Genomic DNA, 17,335 nt, shown 5'->3' with positions numbered 1-17,335 from the left:
AACATCGTCAGTATCCTAAAATCTCAAATATTGTCCAGGGCAGCATGACTACAGTCACCTTTTCTTTTATGTGACTTTACTGCACAGTGGCTCTGTTTACCACACATCTTCCTACAATGCACTCAAGAGCAAGAAATGAGAAGGGATTTGAAGTTTCTGTTCCCTGTAGGCTCCAAACCTCTACTGGCTTCCCATGAACATGTCTGTCTGGATGGGAGAAAGCCTGGGAACTCTTGCAATAATATGTCTACATTTAGTGTAAAAACATTATCTGAAAGGTCCTTCCACGGTGGAGATTTAGAAAAACTTCATCTTTTGTATACCATGCATCGAGGAGGATCTTCAGAATTTCATCACTATGAGACAGAAGCATCGTCTGTGTGTGACCTTTGACCTGTGTTTACAGTTTGACTGCTGTCATGAAGATGTGCAGAGTGAAAGCAGTGTTGTTTTTATGTTTGACCAAGCTCTTTTGGATTTATTGCATTTCCATTCACAACGGCTCTATCATGTCAAGAAGCAGAGTGGTGACCTGCTTGCTTCTGGGAAAACGTTGAAAATGAGCCAGTTCTCCTGGAGGAATGATCTGAGAATTTCAGGATGTGGCGATCTCCACTTCTGTCCCTTCTGGAGTTAGTTCCAATATGTCTCATTCATTCATTCATTCATTCTTTTTTTTTTTCTTTCATGATTTAATGAATACATTCAGTCTCTATTTCATGTATTGATTTATTCTGCTCTGAGCAAAGGTTGTTTGAAGGTCTGTGTGAAGGAGGATATCTTTAAAAGCATAGAGGGGCAAAGAGCTATTTTTATAAATACACAGCAAGATGTAATGTTGGTCTTACCAAAACTTCCACCCCTCACTCTCAATTCAAACATTTTTAAATAGCAAAGAGAAATGTAAAAAATGTAAAATGTTTATACATTTGGGTTTTTCTTTATCTTGGTGGGCTTAAGTCGTGTATTTTCTGAATAAACGGTTTTCAGATTATATTTCCTCACATTTCGGAGTTGTACAGCAGTCTGTTGAGGACAGAACCAGATTTGTTTTGATGTTCCTTTGGGATTGATATGTGCAGTAGCAACCTCTCAGAAAAGTTACATCTTTCTTTGTTTCCACGGAGACGGAGTTGGAGCATTTTCAAAAAGTTCCACGCTTGGGAGCTGTTGTGAAACAATTGCGTTTTCCGTGGCTCTCTGCACCGTTGTGGTGTAAAGACACACTCGAAACTGAATGGAAGTTTTCTCTTGAACATGCTGTTGTGTGAGTAAATCTTTTATGCACTGATGTTTCCTTCATAAACTGACCTCAGAGATTCATTAAATTAATGGCTATCTTTTGCATCAGCGCACACCCACATTTAAGATGAGAGATCTCCTTCATTTTAACGGATTTTGCTGACAGTGCTGTACAGATTCTCAACACTGTCTTGACTTGTGGCCCTGAGAAAGATTAAAAAAACAGGTGATTAGAAAACAGGCAGGAATAGAAGCATCACGCTGACGTCCGTGTGAAGACTGACCTGCTGTCATTGGTGCGTCTGATGGCTGAGTACAGCACAGCTGCATCCTCCTCCTCTTCCTCCATGGGTCTGTGTGGCTGCACCGGTCTGATGTTGGAGTAGAGGCACTCGTCTTTCTGTTTGGAGAAGTGGACGCTGGCGTAGTGAAGCTCTGCAGGCTCTTCCTGCTGCTCCCGATCGACTCGGCGCTGCATGAACAAAACACATTCTCATATTTGTTTTGGTCGTATTGCGTAAAACCAACCTGAGCTTTGTTCCAGACCAGTTTGTTGAGAGTCAGCCGTAGCAGCAGTCTGAATGCAGCTTAAACTTTCACTGAGCTGGTTTCTTTTCAGTCGTGGAGCTGCAGAGCCTCTGTCTCACACAGAGACTGTCAGTGCAGGTTATTGTTTCACTAAACTCCTTTTTACTGGAGAAGTTGTACCTCAATAACCCTGAAGTCAGTCCATACGAGAGCTGTAACAATCTGTGGTTTGCGTTAGTGGCCTGACTTCAGTCGTCTGCTGCTGTCGACGCCACAATGACTTTTATTGATGTGTCAGTTCATTAAAAATTCAGTCATGAACAGACCTACAAACTGCTGACAGTTCAGTAAAACAGCCATATTACAGCAGTGTTAATGATTTCTTATTTATTTGTTTGATTCCTGCTCACCTGTTCAGAGATATTTGGTCTCGCTCCAGGTTCAGGTGTTTGTTTGCAAATCCTCTTCCTTCAGAAAGAAAGAAAGAAGAAACCAAAACAAACTGATATTTTTACATCAGTTTCTAATATCGTGATATTCAACTGATAAAGTAATGAAAAATGTAATTTTTAAATGCACAGAAGTTCTCATTGAAACTTGTTTGCATACATTTGTGGAATGAAATAAAAACGAAAGAAACATTACAACCACATCCTCTTTTTACTGAACATTACTGAGAAAGTTTCAGTTTCCAGGGCTAAAATTAGACAAGGTATTTTCCACAGGGTTATTAAAATATCTGATCTCATGGTTGTTGCGTGATGTCTTCAATCTTCAGCTGCTACAGTGACACCAAACCGCTCACCTCAGTAATATGAAGACAGCGAAGAACACGAGCACCAGGATCACAGCAGTAGTCGCTCCAACAACTGCTGCCTTCCCCGATTCTAGACAAAGGAGACACAAAGGAAAGTGTCTGATTGTGGCAGTTAGTGAGACGAAGTGGGAACATTTTCAAAAAGAAGCATTTTCAACCGTTTACATGGTGACAAAGTTGGAGCATTGTCTAAAAGTTGTATTTGAAGTTGGAACATTTCTGAATAGTTTTGTATTTCCCATGTAAATGGAGACAGAGCTTTTCCAAAAGTTTTGATGTCAACACAGAGGAAGACTTGGTGTTTTTATAAAGTTCCAACTTGGGAGCTATTTTCATTGGCTGTGAGCAATGATGTGTTTATGGACTCCTAAAACACAGGAAAAGTTTTCTGTCCTCATTTGAAAATGTGTGTTCATGTGACCCTGATGAGACAACACTGCCAGCAGCCCCTCAGCCTCTCTGAGTTTAACAGCCCTGGTTTTTACTGCAGCATGCTGGGATGGAAACTTACTTCTGACCAGCAGGTTTATTGTGAAGGCATGACGTCCTCTGCTGTTCTGAGCCACACAGGAATAGTTTCCGCTGTGCTCAAGACTGATGTCACTGATGGTGAAGATCTTGTCTGATGCCTGAGGTGTGTCTTCACCCTCCCTGTACCAGCTGTAGCTAGCTGCTGGGTTAGCATCACTGCTGCAGGTCAGAGTCACTGAGCTTCCCTCCACGATCTCACCAGACGGACTCACCGACACTGAGGGAAGCTTTGGACCATCTGGAGGAGAACGTACAGGAAACCACTCAGGAATCTGATCACACACCTGAGACATCTTTAACTGGAGAAACTGTTTTTGTTCTCATGAATCAAATCAACCTAAAAGAAGTTAGTCAACAAGTTTGTCCTTACACTGAACATCTACCGGCCGGGATAAAGACATGGTTCCATGTTTGTTCTCAGATTTGCAGCTGTAGGTTCCTCTATCCTCCCAGCTGATGGAGGGGAAATGATAAGTGCCCTCTGGTCCATGAGCTAGCTTGTGGTGATTCCGGTACCAGGTGTAGCTAGCTGCTGGGTTAGCATCGCTGCTGCAGGTCAGAGTCACTGAGCTTCCCTCCACAATCGCTCCATGAAGACTCACTGACACATCGATGGTCTTTGGAGGATCTGAGAGAGGAGATGATTCAAACAGAAGTCAGTTGACCTTCCATGAATCGACACTTGTTTTTCCAATATCTTTCATTTGACTCACATTCAACATCAATGGAGATGAGTTGAGACGTCCTCTTCCCCCACTCGTTCTCAGATGTACAGTAATACTGTCCTGAGTCAGAAGATCGGATGGACTGGAGGACAAGCTGTGGGCCAAGGCCAACCACTGTTTCTTTGTTCTTGTACCAGGTGGTGTTTATTCTTGATTGGGTGGCATCGTTGCTACATGTTAGAGTCACTGAACTGTTCTCCATGATTTCACCAGAGGGACTCACTGACACTGAGGGCACGTTCAGCACATCTGGAGGGAAAACATCTACGTGTTCAAGCATAAAAAGACAAAACAAAGAAACTTTAACTGCGAGAGAAACCAAACAACTTACAAAGAGGAGGAGAGGCGTGGCTCTCATGTCCTTCCAAAGCACATGAGATGACATCTCCTGGATGAAAACGGGCCTCATAAAGTCTCTTCTTATTCTTAACTTTCACTCCGTTGTTAAACCAAACATAGTCAACATGACTAGCTTGATGACATTTGCTGTCACACTCGAGCTCTGCTTCAGTGTGGGATGGATGGATGGTTTCTGTAATCACCTTCACCTGTAGAGCTACATGAGAGGAAGAGACAGAACAGTGTTGGTTATAAGAAGGAATAAAACACACTTTGAACAGTTCATCTGATTGTCATCTGAACAATAAATTATGATATGAAAATGATTAAAAAAAATAAATAAATAAAGTTGAGTCAAAAAGTCAACACTGCAGATTGTAGTGGTTTGTGAAGCTCCGAAACACTTTACCCTGTCACACACACGAAAAAATGTTGGGTCATTTTGTCAACCCCAATCGCTGGGTTGTGAAATCAGTAACCCAATTTATTCTATTATGATACATTTGGAGTTATTTATTGCAACTCATGTGTTGGGTTAGAGTCCATCAGACCCAACACAGATTTTTAAACTCAGCACATGGGTTGTTTTGACCACTGTTGGGGTGTCAACGGGTCCGTGTGTCACTTCCGTCTTCTCTCTCTGCAACACAGTGGCCCTCTGGCTCTCTGATGCAGAACAGGTTTGAGCTTATTTACATTACATATCTAATTCACATGACTGTGCAGCGTCATGTCATGTGAATTAGATATGTCATGTCAATAAGCATGTCATCATGTCATGTCATCCACAGAAAAATATGCTTGAGCGAGCGCGTCCATGTAGTTAGCGTTAACCAAATAGCTCGTAGCTGATGTGTGTAGCTCGTTAGCTACACTATGTATAACGAGTGCTAACTGTCATGGCGGCTGTGGTTTAGTGGGGAGTGCAGTCGCCTTACAATTCGGAGGTTGTTGGTTTGACTCCTGTCTCCCCCTGTCTGCATGTCATAACCCCCCAGCGATGGGTAAAATAGCACCACTGCCTTCTGGTCGTCATGGGAGTGACAAAAGCTGAGGGAGACCCCCCCCCTACAGAAAAATCTGGAGTGGAGCCCTGAAGGTAGTTGGTCCTTGCATTGTGGCAACTCCTGTGGCCAAGCTGGTACCAACTGTAAGAGCTTCTGTTGGACACAGCGAGGCTGAGAAGGGGGATCTGTCGGTTGTGTTATTTTAATTTATCGATGAATCAAAATTTTTGGAAGACTAAACCAATGTGTTTAGTTGAATTAACACAGAATTGTAGTTAATTTCACCCAGAATTTGGGCACATTCAACCAGTATAGATGGTAAAATTGACCCAGGGCTGAAATTAATTTGATGCAACAGTTGGGTTAAAAATGAGCACAATATTCAACCCAATCATAGGGTAGAATCAACCCGGACTAAAACTGATTTGACCCAATGATTGGATTAAATCTCTGAACCCATCTGTTGGGTTAAAAAGACCAACCCATTTTGTTGGGTAAAAATAACTGCTGTTGGGCTGGTCCAATATTGATTAACTGTTGGGTTAAAAAAAAAAAATACCAATTTGGGTTGTTTTTTACCTTTCAGTTTTTAGGGTGCACAGCTGCTGTTTTGAAGGTTATTTTATTTATTTCCTTTTTTTCTAACTTCTACTCTCAACCCTCCCAAACATAGAGAACTTATATTATTGCTCTGTTGGTCCAGATCCTGAAAGACTTCCTATGAGCTATATAAGAGTCCAATGTGAAACTGAGACAAACATTTGGGCGAAGAGTAGCTGACAGTGGGTGAAGGGAAGGGTGGATTTTCCACGGTGGGATAAAGAGTGAAAGACAGTCGAACTCATTCACATGTAAATGTCAATATGTAATCATGTCATAAATGTCTCATTATGTAATCACGCTGCAGTTTGGATTAACTTGTTACAAATGGCACCATTATCACATAATGCAGTGCTACACACCTAAAGGAAACCTCTAACTCATAGTTTTTCAGGGAAAAATGAAGCATTGTCCCTGAGCAAGGCAGTCCAGAGAACCGAGGCAACATGAGCAGAAGAGGTGGAAACAATATGAGTCACAGTGGAAAGAGAGGACATCCCAACAATTCCAGCAGGTGGCTGTGGCAACTTTGGCATCAACTGTGGTAGGTCCCCAGAAATCCAGACTGGGTTTCCAAACCGGGGTTTATCTCACTGTGAGGCCAGGGTGCTGCTGTGAGGGCCACTTTTATAAGTTTAATAAATTTTCTACACCTACTATATAACATGTTCTCACTGCTTCAGTCATCTACTTTATATTATTTGGATTCTTTCATTTGTCTTCGTGAGTTCAAACATCTTCACAGAACTGATCGTTTTCCATGTTGATCATGCTCCAAAACAAATGTAGACAATGGCCACGTAATCTGCTCCTACACCCTGAGAAGCAACACGTTTTAATGTCTTTGACATGTTAAGAGGGAGAGGACATGATCCAGTCAATAAACTGGTGATCTACTTCAGTCACAGCCACCCTGACATTTCTTGAACAAACACTCTAAAGGAAACGTGTGTCATTTTCTTCAGTATGTCCTTTTAGTCAATCAGCTTCCACGTGTCCGCACGCAAAATCAAGTTTACACTTGTTTTTATAGACATGAAACTTTAGGAGATTGGGATCACAGCGTCGTATTCACGAACCAGATCAGCTGCAGAAGAGGAGGAATATGTCTCTCATTTTGCATTAGATGTGACCATTTAATGCTTTTCCTCTGCAATGGAAACTAGAATCCCTCCTGCCTGGTTTAAAAGAAAGCTTTCAACATGACATTGTGAGGTTTAGCTTGGAATCATACCTGTGACTGTGAGTCTTGTTCCAGATAAACTTCTGCTGGTTGTGGAGTCAGAGGTCGTGAACTTGAAATGATACTGGATTGAATCGTCGTCTCTCAGGTCACTGATTCTCAGAGTGGAGAATCCTTCTGTTTCCAAGACTTCCACGCGGTTTGCAAACTGTGGGTCATTTCTGAGGTCCTCTGGAAGCCTGTGCTGATCTCTGCTGCGATCAGCACTGAACCAGAACTTGGATTTAACATGACTGCTGCTTTTGTAAAAACAGGAAATGTCCACGGATGAACCCAGGGCAGCACAGATCCTTCTGTCAGGACAGTTCACTCTGTTACACTGTTGGCCGAAGACACCTGGAACATATAAACATGATTAACTCATTTACTGTAATTTTACTTTTTGAATACTGATCTTGAAAATCAGCAGAAAGCATAGAATTCAGGAAAAGATCTCTACAAGCAGGTTAAAGTTCAGTCTGAACTGAGAGGCTCCTCTGTCTGTGTTTTAATGTTCTTCCTGTTTGTACTTAAAGGTTGTTAGTTTGACCTCGGCCTGTAAATCGAGATGCTGTCACGCCCTGTGCCCCTGCGGCCATGTGGGGGCGCTCAGTCAGTATTTTCAGCCATCAAAGATTCCACATTCCACAATATATTGTTTGAATTTTACCAACATAGTTTTGCAATATTTTTTGCAAATAAAATTCATTTTCAGAAGAAGAATATTAGAGGAGCCAACTGGGAGTCAAAAGAACTGGTTCTCTGTAGTGAAGAACCAATGAAATAGATAACGAGGATAACTCATCACTACAACACAACCAATCAGAGGCGCCATGAAGTCAGGAGATGTTAGTAAATTACTCACACACTGGAGGAGAGGGAAAATCCTCATGATCGGTCAGAGCACAGGACATACTGTCTGCGGCCCGGAAGTTGGATGAATAGTAAGTGGATGATGTTCTCTGCTTCACCTTCTGTCCATTCTTGTACCAAACATACGAGGGATTATTAGGCAGAGAACATCGGCTGTGACACTCCAGGTTTGCCCGTGAACCACCCTTCCATGTCACCTTCACCTGCAAATCTGGATCTTTAAACAAAAGAAATTAAATAATAATGAATCAAATATTATAAATATATATATATAAATAAATATATTTATATATATTAATATATATATTTTTTCCCCTTTCCACTGTAGTCTGTTCTTGCTCGTGGGGACGAGTTGTTTTTTTTCTCTGTGAAAGAGCTTTGAGGTGACTTTGTTAATTCATGTTGCCTTTTGTGTTGCAGCTTCCTCTCTGACCTGATCTTCTCTGTATATCTTGTCATAAACCGTATGAATATTAGATATATTGTCTGTGTAGCTGAACACAAACTGCCTCATTGAAACACAAAGTGTTGTCTATAATGTCCAGGAATCACACAAGTGATCAAATGTGACTGAGATCCTGTTTGAAAGTGAAAACTTGTTGAAGAAGCTAAATTCACTCTGAAACCCCACATTGCTGCTGATCTACTAAAATGTGTATAAAATAGCTTTAGCAGTACGATGTGTTTCTCACTCTGTGAGTGTTTGTGTCTCCGTACCTGTGACAGTCAGAGTTACTCCAGGTAAACTGCTCCTCCATTCAAAGCTTCCTGTTTTGAATGTGAAGCGATACTCGGCTGAATCACTCTCTCTCACATCACTGATTCTCAGTGTGTGATAATATTCTCCAACACGACCTGCAAACTGTGGGTCTTCACTGAGTTTCTCTGGCCAAGAGGAATTCACCCACTGATGCCTCCGACTGGGACTGAACCAGTACGTTGATGTGATGCCTTCACTGCTCCTGTACTGACAGGAAATGTCCACCGAGGATCCTTTCATCGCACAGATGTTTCTGTTTTGATATGTCACTCTGTTGCAGGGTTGATGATTGAAACCTGAAAGAAGAAACTTTGTCAAAGCAAAAAAATTCAAGACCAGCAACAGAAATAACCTCAATGTGATAGAGGTTCATGACGTAACAGTTTTATTAGATTTTATTTCAACTGCTATTCCACTGAAGTTATGACATTATAAACATTATGAGGTTCTACATGATGTGCTGGTGAGGATGGAGTACACTCACACTGCGGAGGGGAGGGGAAGTCCTCATGTCCTTCAACAGCACAGGAGTAGCTGTCCCTGGAATGAACCCAGTCGAAAGTCGGCTCTCCTGAGATTTTCTCTCCATTTTTGTACCGGACGTAGGAAACATGACCAGGACACTGATATCCGCTGCTGTAACACTGTAGTCTGCTGTTGGTATAAAATACGGTTGGCAGACCTGCGTTCATAAAGAAGCGGCGTGAAATTATTTATATTCACATAAACACATCCCCGATTGTGGATAATCAGTTGAGCTGCCTGAAGCTTTGCTTCAGCGCCTGTCTGTGAGGAGTTTGCATGTTCTGCTCTCACCTATCTTTTTCACTTATCTTTTCTGGGTGATTTCTTCCAACATTCCAAAATCAAATCTTTTAGCCTAAATGTTGATCATTATTGATGTTCAAGTGAACGTGCATGTCTCATAGCTTAAGGCCTCATTTACACAACGTTGTGCGCAACAACACATTGTTTTTGGATTTTGTTACAGAAAAGGTTTCAAATCGACACAGAAACTTTTTGAAAATATCAGTTTTTGCAGAACTGCTGAGAACAATGTAGCCTTGATGTTGGTCCATGAGCGAGTGCTGTTGTTTGTTTTTATAATGAAACCATGCACACATACCCAAAGAACAACACTCTTTTAACCAACAATGGTGAGAACTGGATTGCTATTCTGGATGACTCTCAACTCTAAAACTGCCAAGACCCAGGAGAATATGGACTGGGAGTCATAAAACTGGAAGCAAGCGTTGTCATTGTTCATGCACTGTCACATGTGCAGAAGAAGTCCCAGCAGCAGCAGTGTTTTCCCCCATGCACCAAACCGTTGGAGCATTTTCAAAATGTTGCATTTACCACAGTTTCCACAGAGAGACAGTGTTTTCAAAAAGTTACACCTTGGCAGCTGTTTTTAAAAAGTTGTGTTTTCAGCGGCTCTTCGCAAAGTTGCTGTGTAAACAGGCTCCCAGAATGCATTTTTACTTGAAAACGTGTAAACGGGGCCTCAGTCTCTGTGTTACTGTTGTGATGGACAAGAAATATTTGTAGGTTAAAAACTGCCCTTTAAAATTACCTGACTTTGAAGAAAGGTATATGGAAGGTGGATGGTTGAAGAGATTAATGATCACCAAACATAAACCTTTCACATCTGGGGAGATTTTCAAAATTTTGTGGCATTCATTGTTTTCCAGTGGATTTTTAAGCTTTGTTCATATCATTCCTTCACAGTCAGGTCCAAATGACTTCTGCCCTGAGGAAACAACAGCCGCACAAGATCTATTCAGAAAGTATAAGGCACCAGTCTGACTTGAGTAAATAGATAAATAAATGTTTTCTCAATATAAGTGTTTCTGTTATCACGCAGTAATACAATTATGTTGGACAGAAGACATGAATACATAACAGCTGCTGGATTTAATCACAGTTTAACCATTATTTCCCCAAATGTGAGGGACACCGATGGATCTAAAGTCCCTCTCAACACAGTCAGAAGTGACTGGTATCTGGACCACCAGCACTGCTTAGTCCACAACAATACTTAACACTTTTTTCAAATTTAGAAAACATAATGAAATTTTAAAGGAAAAACAAATATTGGGGTATTTTTACTGCTGTCAAAATGTCGAAAATGGTCAGTTGTGACGTATACAGTATTGTAGCGGCCGAGGGGGCCGTTGGGGGTCGCTGCCCTTGTTGACTGTGCCTGCCGCCACTAGGCATTATGGGTGGCGGGACTGTTTGGACCATTTCGGGGCCGTTTTCATGTGTTTAATGTTTCATTTCATTATGGTTGTGTTGTGCTGTTGCCACGTTTTCTGTTCTTTTTGTGTTCACTTTATTTCATGTCCTGTCAGACCATGTGTCAGGGGGGCTGCTTGAGGGGGTGACGTGGCCTGCGCGCCATCAAGGAGGGTGCTAGAGTGCGCAGTGGGCTTAGTTGTTGTAACAATAAAGTGCCTGTGTTTGAGAAGCTAAAGAGCAGACAATCATTCCTCACTGCTTCCACCACTCGCCGAATGCCACATTGGTGTCAGAAGTGGGATGGAGCTACAGCAAACTCCAGAAGAGATACGAACCCCGGAGAGAGCAGCGTGGATCGCCGCGCAGTGGAAAACTCCGAGCTGGCCCGATGGGTCCAGCGATCGGCGAAAGCACCGTCCAGAAGCGGCGAGGATGGCTGAAGACGGTGATGATCACGTGGACGCGGGAGCTTGCCCACCCACTGCAGCAGTGAGAGCCGCCGTAAAGCTGCCCAAGTATGATGGCACCAGCCCACTGGAGCTCTTCATAAAGCAGTCACGAGTTGCCGCAACACGGCTGGAGTGATCAAGACACCGCCGCGCACCTAGCCCTGGCCTTGGAGGGCAAGGCCCAGCAAGTTCTCCTTGGCTTGGCGCCCAGAGAAGAGCCGGTCCTGACCGCGTTAATCACGGCACTCGAGCAACGCTTCAGGCGGCGCACAGTAGAGGCCGCTGAGAGGGATAAGGTGAATAACCGCCGTTGCCGCGAGGGAGAAAACCTGGGCTTCTTCGTCGCCGATGTTCAGCTGTACGCGCAGCAGGGCTTCCCCACCTTTCCTGTGTGTGTGCTGGAGGAACTGGCCCTCCATGTGTTCCTGCAAGGACTCACCCCCGAGCGGCTGCGTCAACACGTACGGCTCGCCACCCCGCAGACCCTGGAGGAAGCCCTCCGGGAAGCAGAGCAAGCTGAGACGATTCTCTTCACGCCGCGGGTCGGCGCCAAATCCCGCCCTGTGTTCGACTGGCTGACACCGCCAAAGAAGACACCGAATTAGTTCTCCAAGCACAACACTCGACATCGCCCCAAACAACGTGCCGGGGGCGCCATGAAAATGACTGCTGCTACCGGTGAGGCGAACCAGGCCACGTCACAAAAAACTGTCCGGCACCTGCTCCAAAAAGTCAGGCTCCGAGAAACTGGAGAGGAGTGGCGCCGTGAGGGAGTCGCCGCTCTCCACTCTGATCCCTTGCCAAGATCAGTGTCCGCTGGTGGGACAGTGCGGCCACGCAAAAGGGCTGTATCTGTCCTGTCACGTAAACAATCAACACTGCCATGCCCTCGTCGACACTGGGTCCACCATCTCCCCAGTGCGGCCCGGCCTTCTTCCCGACACGGTGGACCGACCCTCCACAGACTGGACCCCCACCGACATCAAGCTGATGACCGTCTCTGGGGAGAAGATTGACATGGTGGGGAAGAAGCAGCTGACCGTCCGCGCCGGCTACAGGGAAATGAAGCACGAATGCTGGCTCGCCAATATCCAGGCCCCCTGCATCATCGGTCGAGACCTGCTGAGTCACTGGAGAGCAAGAATCGATGTCTCCAGAGGAAACATTATTCTGGGGTCCCACATCTTTCCGCTCCAGCCTTACTGGGAGAAACACTGCCGGATGGGGCAGACTGACAACTCCACCCACTTCAAGAAGCTGTTGTCAACTACGTCCCCTGAGTGAGAGGTTGACTCCGCTACAAAACAGCATGCACCAATCACCGAGCGAGAGCAGAGCTCCGCCCCTTTCAAAAAGCTGTCTCCAACTACGTCTGCTGTCCAGAGACAGCACCTCTCTGAGACCACCCCCCCTGGTGGCTGCCCCACGTCAGCAGCCTTGCCGCCGCCGCCATGTAGCCCCTCCGCTGAGACCACCGAGGCGATTAACGAACTGTGGCAGCATAGCAGCACCAGGCTGACTCCACAGCAACAGCAGCAGCTGAAAGAGCTCTTGGAGCAGCATCAAGACAGCTTCGCGGCTAACACCAAAGACTGCCGGCGCACCTCCCTTGTCCAGCACCACATCGAGACGGGAGATGTCCCGCCCATCTGACTACGCCCCACCGGCTCGCGTTCACAAAGCAGCAGGCAACAGATGAAGTACTCCAGGCGTTGGAGTAGTTGAGCCCTCCGACAGCCCCGGGCCGCGCCGGTCATGCTGGTGAAGAAGAAAGGAGATGGGTGGCGGTTTTGTGTGGATTACCGGCATCTCAACAACGTAACCAAGAAAGACTCGTACCCGCTGCCACGCATCAATGACACCCTCAACTGCATCTCTGAATCCAGCTGGTTCAGTCCCCTCGTTCTCCGCAGTGGCTACTGGCAGCTGGAACTCGCCCCAAAGCAAGACCAAAAACCGCGTTCACCACCTCGAGGTGAAGGCTTACTAATGGGGCTGCTTCCAGACCCATGATGGCCTGCTGTACCGCCACTGGCAGGCGCCGGGTCGAGGGCGCGACCTTCTCCAACTGCTGGTTCCAAGGGCGCTCTGCTCCACGGTCCTGGGTGTTGTCCACGGTGCGGTGGGGACCGGACACTATGACATTGCCAAGAAGCTGTACCGGCTGTGGGCTCAATTCTACTGGCCAGGGATGTCAACCTCCACGTCCACTGCTGTGACACCTAAACAGCCCAGAAGGGAACAAGCCAACGCTCCCGAGCGCCGCTGCAGCGGTATCTGGTGGGGGCCCCCATGGAGCGCGTCGGGGTGGACATCCTGGGTCCATTCCCCATCACCAACACTGGTAACTGGTACGTCCTCGTGGCCATGGACTATTTCACAAAGTGGCCTGAGGTGTACGCGGTTCCTGACCAAAGTGCCTCCAAAACCGCCGAGCGGTTAGTGGAGGAGATGGTTTGCAGGTTCGGCATGCCGGAAGAGATCCACAGTGACCAGGGACGGAACTTTGAGAGCCAGGTCTTCTCTGAGGTCTGCAGGCGGCTGGGAGTGACTAAACCCGCACCACACCACTCCACCCCCAGAGTGACGGGTTAGTGGAATGCTTCAACCGGACAATAGCCACTCAACTCGCCATCCTCACCAGCAGCCACCAGCGAGACTGGGACCACCATCTGTCCCTGGTCCTGTGGTCGTACCGCTCCGCAGTACAGGACTCCAGTCAGTGCACACCGGCAGCCCTGCTGTTTGGTCGGGAACTGCGGACTCCCATGGACCTTGTGTTTGGCCCCCCACCAGAACCTGAGGTCACTGCTGGACCCGCGCTGGATTATTTCCAGCGCTTGAGAGAGCGCCTGCGGACGGCGCATGATTTCGCTCGGAGAGCCCAGGATGAGGCCGGGCTGAAGCAAAAACGGGCGTACGACACCCAGTGCCGGGGGCAGCCCCTCACCCAAGGACAGCGGGTGTGGGTGTACTGCCCCCTCCGGAAAAAGGGTCTCTCACTGAAACTCTCCACCCTCTGGCGCGGACCTGCCATGGTACTGGAGAGACTTTCTGATGTTTACCGGATCAGAATGGCTGACCAAAGATCCCCAGTGGTTTTACACCAAGACCGGCTCTCCCCGTACCGGCCTTTGGAGCCGTCCGGGGGGGGAGAAGCCGGCACAGAGGACCCCAGGACTGTTGACGCAGACCCCAGGCCAGGACCGGCGCCGGAGGGTCTGTGTCGCTCGTCGCACCGCCGTCGGCCGCCAGGACACTTGGATCCTTGCGGCTCATGGCACTGGGGTTTTGGGGACGTGTAAACCCCTCGGGTGGGGACGATGTAGCGGCCGTGGGGGCCGCTGGGGGTCGCTGCCCTTGTTGACTGTGCCTGCCACCGCTAGGCATGATGGGTAGCGGGACTGTTTGGGCCATTTCGGGGCCGTTTTCATGTGTTTTATGTGCTTATTCATGTTTCATTTCATTATGGTTGTGTTGTGTGGTGCTGTCGCCACGTTTTCTGTTCTTTTTGTGTTCACTTTATTTCATGTCCTGTCAGACCGTGTGTCAGGGGGGTTGCTTGGGGGGGTCACCTGGCCTGCGTGCCGTCTAGGGGGGTGCTAGAGTGCGCAGTGGGCTTAGTTGTTGTAACAATAAAGCGCCTGTGTTTGTGAAACTAAAGAGTAGACTATCATTCCTCGCTGCCTCCACCACTCGTTGAACACCACAGTATACAGTGTGTGTCTGGAGCTGTTGCACAAACAGAAGGAGCCACATGAAGGTTGATCTGTATAGAAAATGCAAGAAATAAAGAAGAACTTCCTCATTCAGTATTTATATGAAGACTTCACCATATGCAAATGTTTCACAGACAGTGTGTGTTCGTGTGTGGGAGGTTTCAGCGCTCACTGTGACTCTGCAAAACAGATGAAAACTGAAGTCCACATTGTGTGAAGAGTGAAGAAATTCACTTTCCATTGATCTTAAAAAAAGATAACTTTGACAGACTTGGTATTTGTCTTGAAGATGAGGGATATATTTATTCTGTTTGTTTTAATCACTAATGCAAGAAAAGACCACAAAATTCATTATTTTTTCAAAGCCTTTCTCCTGTTTGACTTTTTTGTTTTATTCAGTTTCGATTAATTTGAAATAGCCCCATTTCTCATGCTGTGTTCCTCATGAAAAACAAAATGAACATATAAGATGACTATATCTGTTCATGTTTGATTTTTGGGGAAATTATCCAAGTTATTTTTATACCACTGTCTGTTTGTTGAAGGCAAAATGAAGCATTTTAATGCAATTCTCTGTCCACACACTCAAAGCAATATTTTGAACACATTTAGATCATTCAGATTCACTGAGGCTCTGTTTACGCCACAATCTTTCAAGTGAAAATGATTCACTTTTGCTTTTCTGTTTCAGAAAAATTTCAGAACATTGTCTGTTTCCACAGAAAAAGCAGAAAGACTGAAATGTGATGTAGTTAGCATGCCAGGCCACAAGTTGGCACTGCTGGTTGCTTTTGTGATGAAATGATGAAGAACTATGAGAACAATGTTCCATAAACAATAAGAGTGGTGAGAACATGGATGTCTGTATGAACAAACGATGAAGTTGGATTATTATCACAGGTGGCTCTCAACCCTAAAACTGCCAAGTCCAGGAGAACATGGACTGGGAGTCATGACACTGTGGAGGAAAACTCTGTTGTTATTGTCCGTCTGTGTTTAAGTAGTAATTATCACTGCTATGGTACATGTGGGGAAGCAGCGTTTTTAGATAAAGTTGCATTTTCCCAACATTGTCGTGTAAACAGACATCCAAAACACAATCAAACATTTCTCACACAGAAATGTCGCCCTGTGGGTCGAATTAAACCCTTTGTAGACGACTGTGTTTGGGTCTTCATGAGAAATGGCAAAACTAGACAATTAAGAAGAATAAAGAATTACCTGTGACAGTGAGAGTGACTCCAGGTTGACCAGTAAATCTCCCGTTCCATTTGTCTGTAATGAACCTGAAGAAGTACTGACCTGAATCACTGCTGCTCAGATGTTTTATTGTCAGAGTGCAGTTGTTGTTACTGCAGTGATACCGCACTCGCTTTGAATATTGAGGGTCTTCTCTCAGATCCAAAGGCTGACTTTCATGACCTTTTGTGGTCCAGATGATTCTCACAACCTTGTACGTGGGTGGATATATGTAGGAGCAGGATATGTCCACTGTGGATCCTTCAACGGCGCAGATGTTAGTGGAAGTGTACGTCACTCCCCAACCTGGTTCTGTGCAATGAAGCACTGGAAGAAATGGTCACCCATTAGTATCTCCTCAGTCTTCACTGATCACTTTCACACTCACCACGGAAAAACTAAACATCGACGGTAAAGTAGTAGAACTCAGTAAACTGATTCAGTAAAGCAGTAAAAAAGAGTTTCTGCTCTCATCACAGCGAAAAGTGCTCAAGCGAAATTTTTCATCACGTATGAAACGGAAGACATTCATACTCGTGGACATTTTTTTTCCTCAACCGCTTCAGTGTAAATATGCTACAATATTCTTCAGACACAAATGTGAATTGCTATTACCTGGCATCCAGAGGAGAAAAACAACAAATCCACAGCGAGCTGCTGTTAAGCCCATCGTTGCTCCTCTCGTTGGTATCAGTGGCACGGAAACATGTCAAAGGTCGGAATGAAATGAAATAAAACTGACGAGATCGCACTAATGCTCATCTACAAAAATGTTTCTTTATCTGTGAAGCTAAAACTGCGGTTAATGGAGTGAGAAGAAAATACAAATGATGCTATAAAATACACCACATCCTTCCTCTTTTCAACTTGAAGCAGATGGAAACAGAAGCTACAAGAACAAGGAGGGGACTTCCTGAAATAACTGAGCTTTAAAATGTCGTCTGACTTCCTTGTTCTGTCTTTTTTCAGTCTGCATGAAGAACCATTTTTATATGTTGAAGAATCTTGTTCAGCTGGAGTCCTTCTTTTGACAGTATATT

At 45.4% G+C, this 17,335-nt stretch overlaps 1 protein-coding gene across 2 annotated transcripts; it reads right to left on the bottom strand.

Moving 5' to 3' along the window:
• Nucleotides 1-597: 597 nt before the first annotated feature.
• LOC115389536 (sialoadhesin-like) lies at nt 598-17,088 on the bottom strand. 2 transcript variants are annotated; one of them, XM_030092938.1, is made up of 14 exons: nt 16,911-17,088; nt 16,278-16,622; nt 9,129-9,326; nt 8,602-8,940; nt 7,877-8,101; nt 7,024-7,368; nt 4,175-4,399; nt 3,832-4,092; nt 3,489-3,746; nt 3,099-3,356; nt 2,576-2,657; nt 2,181-2,238; nt 1,527-1,714; nt 598-1,446 (listed from the first exon to the last, which is right to left on the bottom strand). In XM_030092938.1, the coding sequence occupies exons 1-14, from the start codon at nt 16,963-16,965 to the stop codon at nt 1,389-1,391; spliced, it is 2,895 nt and encodes a 964-aa protein (XP_029948798.1). In that variant the 5' UTR covers nt 16,966-17,088; the 3' UTR covers nt 598-1,388. The 2 variants fall into 2 exon arrangements, with proteins under 2 accessions (XP_029948798.1, XP_029948799.1); XM_030092939.1 differs by lacking the exon at nt 7,877-8,101.
• Nucleotides 17,089-17,335: the final 247 nt, after the last annotated feature.

This window comes from Salarias fasciatus, chromosome 6, assembly GCF_902148845.1.
Source record: "Salarias fasciatus chromosome 6, fSalaFa1.1, whole genome shotgun sequence".
Taxonomy (NCBI): Eukaryota; Metazoa; Chordata; class Actinopteri; order Blenniiformes; family Blenniidae; genus Salarias; species Salarias fasciatus.
This window is presented reverse-complemented; position numbering and strand designations above follow the sequence as displayed.